At 48.0% G+C, this 9,381-nt stretch overlaps 1 protein-coding gene across 1 annotated transcript in view; it reads left to right on the top strand.

Annotated features, from left to right (window-relative positions):
* Window positions 1-8,749, top strand: part of frem1b (Fras1 related extracellular matrix 1b) — a 40,965-nt gene extending 32,216 nt beyond the window's left edge. The window contains exons 24-33 of the mRNA XM_037674429.1: window positions 110-530; window positions 1,299-1,500; window positions 2,170-2,314; window positions 2,402-2,531; window positions 2,708-2,780; window positions 2,856-3,005; window positions 3,151-3,443; window positions 3,901-4,019; window positions 8,276-8,361; window positions 8,571-8,749. Coding sequence (XP_037530357.1) covers window positions 110-530; window positions 1,299-1,500; window positions 2,170-2,314; window positions 2,402-2,531; window positions 2,708-2,780; window positions 2,856-3,005; window positions 3,151-3,443; window positions 3,901-4,019; window positions 8,276-8,361; window positions 8,571-8,749 — 1,798 coding nt within the window. The remainder of the gene's footprint in view (window positions 1-109; window positions 531-1,298; window positions 1,501-2,169; window positions 2,315-2,401; window positions 2,532-2,707; window positions 2,781-2,855; window positions 3,006-3,150; window positions 3,444-3,900; window positions 4,020-8,275; window positions 8,362-8,570) is intronic.
* The last annotated feature ends 632 nt before the right edge of the window (window positions 8,750-9,381 follow it).

Genomic DNA, 9,381 nt, shown 5'->3' with positions numbered 1-9,381 from the left:
GGGGGGGGGGGGGGGGGGGGGGGGGGGGGGGGCTCGAGTCCACTGGATGACAGTTGATGGTAAATGATGAGTGAGAGGAAGCAGCTGGTGTGTTTCTGTGTTTCTGCAGCTTCTTCGTCACAAACGGTGACACCTCCCTGAACGGCTCGCTCCTCTTCACCGTCCAACATGGCGACCGTGTCCCACCAACCCTGACCCGTAACGCCGGCCTCCAGCTGCAGGACGGCTCCACCGCCACCATCACCTCCGCCATGCTGCAGCTCACCGACCCCGACACCGCGACCTCCGACCTGAGCTTCGTGGTGACGCGGCTGCCCCGCCACGGCCAGCTGCTGCTGAGGGGGGTCCAGCTGTCAACATCTGGCAGCTTCTTCCAGACCGACGTGGACCAGCTGAGTCTGGTCTACAGACACGCGCCGGGCAGCCGGGCGGAAGTCGACGCCTTCCACTTCCTGCCGAGCGACGGCAGCAACAGAGGATACCTGGAGTTCAGCCAGCTGAGGGCGGAGCCTGCAGTGTTCACCATCCAGGTGAGCAGCAGACATAATACTGACATGCTACTGACATACTACTGACATGTTACTGACATGCTACTGACATGTTACTGACATGCTACTGACATGCTACTGACATGCTACTGACATGTTACTGACATGTTACTGACATGCTACTGACATGCTACTGACATGCTACTGACATGTTACTGACATGTTCCCATACAGCAGCTCACTCATCCAGCCCCCCCCCCCCCCCCCCCACACACACACACACACACTCTCTCTTTGCAGCTGAACTCACCTGCAGATTAACTCCCTCCCCTCCCTCGGGAGGGTCACCAGGCTCTCTGCCAGCCTGCTTTGTTCATCAGACCAGGTGGTTCTGACGGACTCCCACCGAGCAGAACCGGAACAGAACAAAGAAAAGTTCTCTGGGGGGTCAATGGTCCGCCTGATTCTCCTTCGTGTGACGTCACTGACACCTGGTGGCCGCTGGGCCGAACTGCAGCTGCTGGTTTTACAGAACCAGAACCAGGAATCAGGAGCAGACGGGTTCTGCTGATGAGGAGTTTCTAACAGAACATTTACTGAAAAAGAACCAGTCAGGACGATTTTAACTGACGGAACAGGAAACAGGAGGGAACCACCTTCAAAATAAAAGTTCAGGAAGTGACAGAAACTTACAGAAATAAAGTCCCGCCTGGTTCTGGTGTGGAGCCCGTCAGAATCCTGACATCAAACCTGTTTCCTCAGTTCTGGTACCGGACCGAGTCCAGTTATCATACTGTGTTGTTTGTTCAGGTGGAGCACGTGGACCGGGCCCCTCCCTGTCTGACGGGCCTGCAGAGTCCCAGCACCGTGGTGGATCTTGGTTCTGGACGGTTTGGTCTCTTCATCAGCAACAAGAACCTGCAGGCCTCGGATCCAGACAGTCTAACAGAACATTTGGAGTTCTCCATCAGCAGACCACCTCAGTTTGGGTACCTGGAGAACGTTGGCACAGGTCGGTCCAAAGACCCGTTCCTGACCCATCAGAACTTTATGTTCTAATATTGAGGTTCTTGTGACTTGTCCCGGTTCCTGGGTTGAGTTCTGTTAGACCAAGTCCTGTGTTACTCCCAAAACTCTGGGCCTGAAATCCATCAGAAGGACAAGGTCTTCAGAACCTCCTGCAGAACTTTATTAGATTCAGAACTTTCTTCTGTTTGTTCAGTTTTCATCAGAAAAACTGATTTTAGCTCCGGTTCCTTTAAACGTTTAATTTTAGATTCATCAGCTCCCAGTGGTCCTCTGTGGTCCTCTGTGGTCCTCAGTGGACCTCAGTGGTCCTCAGTGGACCTCAGTGGTCCTCAGTGGACCTCTGTGGTCCTCTGTGGTCCTCTGTGGACCTCAGTGGTCCTCAGTGGACCTCAGTGGACCTCAGTGGTCCTTTTTCGTCCTCTGTGGTCCTCTGTGGTCCTCTGTGGACCTCTGTGGACCTCTGTGGACCTCTGTGGTCCTCTGTGGTCCTCTGTGGACCTCTGTGGTCCTCTGTGGACCTCTGTGGACCTCTGTGGACCTCTGTGGACCTCTGTGGTCCTCTGTGGACCTCTGTGGTCCTCTGTGGACCTTTGTGGACCTTTGTGGACCTCTGTGGTCCTCAGCAGAACTGAACTTTGCCTCCTTGTTTCAGGGGCCTTCATCAGAAGCCGCTTCACCCAGCAGGATCTGGATCTCAGAGACGTGGTCTTTGTTATCCCGCCAGACCTGGAGGAGACATCTGACAGCTTTGAGTTCCGTCTCAGAGACCCGGCAGGAAACTCTTCTCCTCCTCAGAGGTGAGGTCCTCCTCGGAGGGGAGGTCCTCCTTAGACCCTGGGCTCCTTCCTGTCCTGTTAGAACCTGCTGACTTTGGTCTCCTGCAGACTGGAGCTGTTCTGGTCCCGGGTCCAACTGTCCGCGAGCTGCTACAGAACCTGCGAGACTTCAGGGACGCTGCAGATCCAGGTGCAACGGAGCGGCAGGAGCATGGACCCGGCCTATGTCTCCATCCAGGTGAGTCCTCTTCCGTGATCCGTCCACAGGTTCTCCAGGAGTGGGTCAGGATGACTTGGTGAGTTCTGATCGAACAGAACCAGAACTGGTTCTGACAGCTGTGTTTGGAGCTTCAGACCTTCATCGTTGTAGAACCAGACCAGACCCAAGCCTGTTTTGTGTTCTGGTGGGTCCAGGTGGAGAACGGGTCGGCCACAGAGGGCAGAGACTTCACTCACAGCTCAGCCGGTCTGGTCCAGTTCGACCCAGGTGAGTTCTGTTTCCCCTGATGGTTGGAGGTTCTGGTGGTTCTTCAGCCTAATTCTGGTCCTCCTGTCGGGTCAGGTGTGACCGTGAAGACCTGGAACATCTTCCTGGTCGATGACGGTCTGGAGGAGAACCACGAGACATTCAGGGTCCAGCTGAAAACCCCTCAGAACTCGGTTCTGGGACAGAGAACGTCTGCGACTGTGGAGATCCTGGACCCCAGGCGAGGTGGATCAGAACCTTTAGAACTTTTTGGTTTGTACGTGACGCTGGTCTGGAACGGGTCAGTACCTGCTGGTCCAGTTGCAGCCTGTGGGAGAACCTGCTTAGAACCTTCAGGGGTCTGATTTAAACCCTGATCTCTGTCTGACAGGAAGGTGTGATCCAGAGGAGGACCACCAGCCTTCTCCTGGACCTCCTCGCCTCCCTGACCCCCGTCAGCCAGAGGAGGACCCAGTCATGGACATCGAGGCAGAACTTCTGTGGGAGAACCAGCACCACCCTCCCAGAGGAGACGTCCCAAATCGCTGGTTGTCCCTGGACTACAGAGGAGTGGAGCCCCAGGATCAGCCGGACCCTCAGGACAGAGAGACCCACGTCCACAGGGGGGGCCAGCTGAGACCGACTCCTGGAAGTTCTGAGCTCAAAGGAGGAGGAGGACAGGAAGTGAGTGTCCAACGAGAGCTTGTTTACATCTGTCAGTGACAGGACAGGAGAACCTTGCAGGGTCACCTCCTGCAGGAGGTGCAGCAGGTTTTTTACTCAAATCTCAGAGTTGAACCTTCTAACTGAAGTTTAGCTCCAACCAGAACCAGAACCAGAACCGTTCTTGATTCAGTGAACTTGAAACTTGGTCCAGTTTCTAACGCAGGCCTGTCAGAGGTTCTACTGAAGAACCCGAGTTCAGGTTCTGTTGGATCAGGATGTTTGTACAGAAGAAGCTGAAGTGTTGTTCTAAAGAACAGCTCAGTTTTATCTTCTCATCGCTCCGTCAGACCAGCGAGCAGAACATTTCCAGGCTGCAGAACCAGAACCGCATGAATCTTCAGAAGAACTTGGACCTGATGCTCCTCAGGACCTCCTGAAATTAAACCTTGTTTCTGCTTTGACCCGTTTTTTTCAGACGGCCCGGTCCATCAGCAACTTGTGTCCCGATGGTTGGACGTTCTACAGAAGACGCTGTTACATCATCAGTCCATCTGTGGCCAGCTGGGCCAGCGCCGACAGAACCTGCTCCCAGCTGTAAAGACCTTGGTGTTCTGTTTGGTTCTGGTTGAAGCAGAACCTTCGGAAATAAAGATTCTACGCTTATGTACAGATAGGAAGAGTTGAGTACAGATCCAGCCGGTCATTTGGGTTAGTTAATACAGATAACCAGCTGGTCGTTGGGGTCAGTTAAGTCAGATAACTGGGTTGTCGTTGTGGTTAGTTAATCCAGATAACTGGCTGGTCGTTCGGGATAGTTAACACAGATAATTGGCTGGTCGTTGGGGTTAGTTAACCCAGCTAACTGGCTGGTCGTTGGGATTAGTTAATCCAGATAACAGGTTGGTCTTTGGGGTTAGTTAATCCAGATAACTGGCTGGTCGTTGGGGTTAGTTAATCCAGATAAGAAGCTGGTCATTGTGGTTAGTTTACCCAGACAACTGGGCGGTTATTGGGGTTATTTAATCGAGATAACTGGCTGGTCGTTGGGTTTAGTTAATACAGATAACTGGCTGGGCAGCACGGTGGCGTAACTGGTAGAGCTGCTGCCTCTCAGTGAGCAGGTCCCTGGTTCAAACCCCGGTCCAGGGGCCTTTCTGGGTGGAGTTTGCATGTTCTCTCCATGCATGCGTGGGTTTTCTCCGGGTACTCCAGTTTCCTCCCACAGACCAAAAACATGCATGTTAGACTGATTGGTAACTCTAAATTGTCCCTAGGTGTGAGTGAGAGAGTGAACGGTTGTTTGTCTCGTTTGTCTCCATGTGTCCCTGTGATGGACTGGAGACCTGTCCAGGGTGTACCCCGCCCCTCACACAGTGATTGATGGACATGGGCACCAGCGACCCCCGTGACCCAAAATGTAATAAACGGGTAAAGATAATGGATGGATGGATGGATGGATGGATAACTGACTGGTTGTTGGGGTCAGTTAATCTAGAAAACTGGATGGTCATTGGGGTTAGTTAATACAGATAACTGGCTGGTTGTTGGGGTCAGTTAATTCAGATAATTGGCTGGTTATTGGGGTTTGTTAATACAGATAACTGGCTGGTTGTTGGGGTTAGTTAATCCAGATAACTGGCTTGTCGTTGGGGTCATTGAATCCAGATAACTGGCTGGTCATTTTGTTTAGTTAATCCAGATAACTGGCTGGTCGTTGGGGTCCTTTAATCCAGATAATTGGCTGGTCGTTGTGATAAATTAATCCGGATAACTGGCTGGTCATTGGGATTAGTTAATCAAGCTACATTGCTGGTCGTTGTGGCTAGTTAATCCAGATAACTGGCTGGTCATTGGGGTTAGTTAATCGAGATAACTGGCTGGTCATTGGGGTCAGTTAAGCCAGATAACTGGCTTGTTGATGTGGTTACTTAATCCAGATAACTGGCTGGTCGATGGGGTAATTTAATTCAGATATGGAGCTGGTCATTGGGGTTAGTTAATCCAGATAACTGGCTGGTCGTTGGGGTAATTTAATCCAGATAACTGTCTGGTCATTGTGGTTAGTTAATCCAGATAACTGGCTGGTCGTTGGGGATAGTTAACACAGACAACTGGCTGGTCGTTGGGGTTAGTTAATCCAGATAACTGTCTGGTCATTGGGGTCATTGAATCCAGATAACTGGTTGGTCATTGTGTTTAGTTAATCCAGATAATTGGCTGGTCGTTGGGGTTAGTTAATCCAGATAACTGGCTGGTCATTGGTGTTAGTTATTCAAGATAACTGACTGGTCGTTGGGATTAGTTAATCGAGATAACTGGCTGGTCGTTGGAATTAGTTAAGACAGATAACTGGTTGGTTTTTGGGGATAGTTAATCCAGATAACTGGCTGGTCGTTGGGGTTAGTTAATCCAGATAAGCAGCTGGTCGTTGGGGTTAGTTAACCCAGATAACTGGGCGGTTGTTGGGGTAATTTAATCCAGATAACTGGCTGGCCATTGTGGTTAGTTAATCCAGATAGCTGGCTGGTCGTTGGGGATAGTTAACACAGATAACTGGCTGGTCGCTGGGGTTAGTTAATCCAGATAACTGGCTGGTCATTGTGTTTAGTTAATCCAGATAACTGGCTGGTCGTTGTGATTAGTTAATCCAGATAACTGGCTAGTCATTGGGGTTAGTTAATCGAGATAACTGGTTGGTCGTTGGGATTAGTTAATCAAGTTACCTTTCTGGTCGTTGTGGTTAGTTAATCCAGATAACTGGCTGGTCGTTGGAGTCAGTTGATCCAGATAAGCAGCTGGTCGTTGGGGTCAGTTAATCCAGATAAGTAGCTGGTCGTTGTGGTTAGTGCAGTGTGCTAAATGGCTCGATTAGCTCCAGAGCTCCACTACAATTATATTTTAATAACGGGTTCTTTCTTTTTCGAGCTACTTGACAGATATGTGACAGAGGTACTGTGCGTAGATGGTTTAATCAGTGACATGAGACGTTAATTTTCTTTGACCCATCAAAATAAATGTGGTCATTTATTAACAGAATCAAAATTTAACATCAAAACATTGTACACTTGATTAGACTGATTTGCTTCTGATTAATAAAACGGCACGTTTTACTTAATAAAAACAACAGACATTTCTGAAGATATCTGGATTAATTACTGGCAAGATAGAAGTTTAAAGATGGGAAAAGAAGAAGTTTAAATGGAGAGAAAATGGATGGATGAGGGAAAGTGTTGACTAGGAATGGCACCCTTCATCCGACCCCAGCTCAGCCCCGGTACACTCGGTAGTGAAGCGACTCGTTACCTTTGCAGAAGATAGGTCAGCTCCGGTACGGAGTTCCATTTCAACGCTACCTTCAGCGTCTCCGGTCAGGATGGCTGAGAATCATCCGAAGTAGTGACGGTACTCCGTTCAACAAACACGCTCATCTCCAGGGTGGATACACAGCAAACTGTGAGTCCGTCAGAGGTTCCACTCAGATGTGGAAGACTCCATAGTCCCAACTCGACTCAGAAGAACTGAAAAAACTCAGAGGAACTCAGAAGACTCAGAGGAACTCAGAGGAACTAACAGTTCTAGGAACTGTCGACTTTTAAAGAGTTCTGCTTCCGGTCACTTTTAGGAAGTCCTGATTGGTTGAAGCAACCAACAGGGGTGTGGTTCTAGTGACGTCAAAGGGTTTTTACAAGTCGAGAAAACAGCAGAAATGTTTAGGAACAGACAGAGAAATGTTTTGACGAAGTGAGAAACACTGCCGGTGCCAGTTCTCTTGTTACTGTCTGAGAGTTTTAAAAACACGACAGCTTGTTCCAACAACTTGTTTCTTGACTGTCTCCGACTTTTGACCGACATCACTCTTTCTCATTTCAGACAGAAGATCAAAAATGCATAATTACTTTGTAACATAGACATTTAACTTGATTTCTACTTTGAATGAGGATTAAAAATCATTACTACTGTTTCACAGTTGATTTAAAATGAGTGGTTCACTTCAACATTTAAAAATGGTATGAACTAAACACACTTTTGATTATCAAGATATTGTAAAATAGTAATGATAATATAAAAAAGAGAGTGTTCTTTCAATTGATTAGTTCAGGATACAATTAGAAAGTCTCTGGATGAGCTAATTTGTATTTCTGGATTCAAATCGATGAAATAACAGTTCCTGTCCCATGAAGGTCTTCAGAGGCAGGTTTTGATTGGAGGCCTAGTTCAATACATTAGTTAACCCAGATAACTGGGCGGTTGTTGGGGTTATTTAATCGAGAGAACTGGCTGGTCGTTGGGGTTAGTTAACCCACATAACTGGCTGGTCATTGTGGTTAGTTAATCCAGATAACTGGCTGGTCAATGAGGTAATTTAATCCAGATAAGGAGATGGTCATTGGGGTTAGTTTATCCAGATAACTGGCTGGTCGTTGGGGTAATTTAATCCAGATAACTGGCTGGTCATTGTGGTTAGTTAATCCAGATAACTGGCTGGTCGTTGGGGATAGTTAATCCAGATGACTGGCTGGTTGTTAGGGTCATTGAATCCAGATAACTGGCTTGTCATTGTGTTTTGTTAATCCAGATAACTGGCTGGTTGTTGGGGTTAGTTAATCCAGATAACTGGCTGGTCGATGGGGTACTTTAATCCAGATATCTGGCTGGTCGTTGTGATTAGTTAATCCATATAACTGGCTGGTCATTGTGGTTAGTTACTCCAGATAACTGGCTGGTTTGGGGTTAGTTAATCCAGATAACCGGCTGGTCATTGGGGTTAGTTAACAGATTTGTTGGCCCTGTTTGGTCCTTCAGACCTCGCTGGTTCATGTGATGCAGATGGTTCTTCTTCTTCTCATCAGCTTCAACAGCAGCCTGAGCAGCGCTCATTCCAGGAGAGACGTCAGCTGGATGTGGAGGTTCACTGGAAAGAACCCATTCTGGATCGGTGGGTTGAAATTAATCAAAAATAATAAACATGTTCTCCCTGCTGACAGTTCACATCCTGAAAAACTCCAGATTATCCAGATTATATATAAACAGCTTCCAGATAAGTGCTGTGTGTAGTCAGTCTGATTTGAACAGTTTTAGAGATAAATTTGATGCAACAACGTGGACTTCAGTTTTACTCCTTTCATTTAATTTGCCCCTCCTCAGGTTTGTCTGGAGGTCTGGACTCCTGGATGTGGGCTGATGGTTCTGCTGTCAGACTGAAGGGGCCGGCTGCTGGTTCAGACTGTGTCCTGGTCGAAAACCCCAGAAGATGGGTTTCTACAGACTGTTCAGCTGAAACTGAGCACTCGTTCATCTGTTCTTCTCCTCTTCAGACCCTCTGATTTTACCAGTACACTCCGAGGAACATCTCCTTTCATCCAAGTGCATGGTTTACCTCCAGACAGTGATCAGGACCGGAGCATTGAATAAAGATGTTAGCACGAGAATGAAGCTGATTGAAGAAGCTGAGTCTTTAATCAGTTCTGTCTGTAGACGGCTTCCTCCCACAGACCAGAAACATGCGTGTTAGGCTGCCTTCCGGCCCAGGCCTCCCTTCAGAAGAGATCTGTGATCTTAATGGGATTTGCCTGTTGAAATAAAGCTTAATAAATAAAATAAATAAATAGACGAATAGAAAGCGTCTCATCTGTTGGACATTAAACATCTGAATCTGTTACACCACGTTATTATTCTGTTTGTGAAATATCTGTAGAAGTTCATTCAACAATATCACAAACGGTTGTGTGTAACCTTTGGAGGGTTGCTGTAAATAATATCTGGTCATTTTCATCCAGTCATTTCAGACGTTAGGAGCTACAAACTGAAACGTACAAAGAAAGCAGCGAGTGTTTGCAGCACATCATCACTGTGGGGCCAAACTTTTCATTTAAAGCTCGAGCACCACGGGTGATGAGTTGACAGCTGTTAAGTGTTCTTTAATAACTTCCTTGTTGTAAAGCTATGCGTCACTTAT

Source organism: Nematolebias whitei, chromosome 3, assembly GCF_014905685.2.
Source record: "Nematolebias whitei isolate Nwh7 chromosome 3, NemWhi1, whole genome shotgun sequence".
NCBI lineage: Eukaryota > Metazoa > Chordata > Actinopteri > Cyprinodontiformes > Rivulidae > Nematolebias > Nematolebias whitei.
The sequence above is the reverse complement of the archived record's forward strand: the minus strand, read 5'-3'. Positions and strand labels throughout refer to the sequence as shown.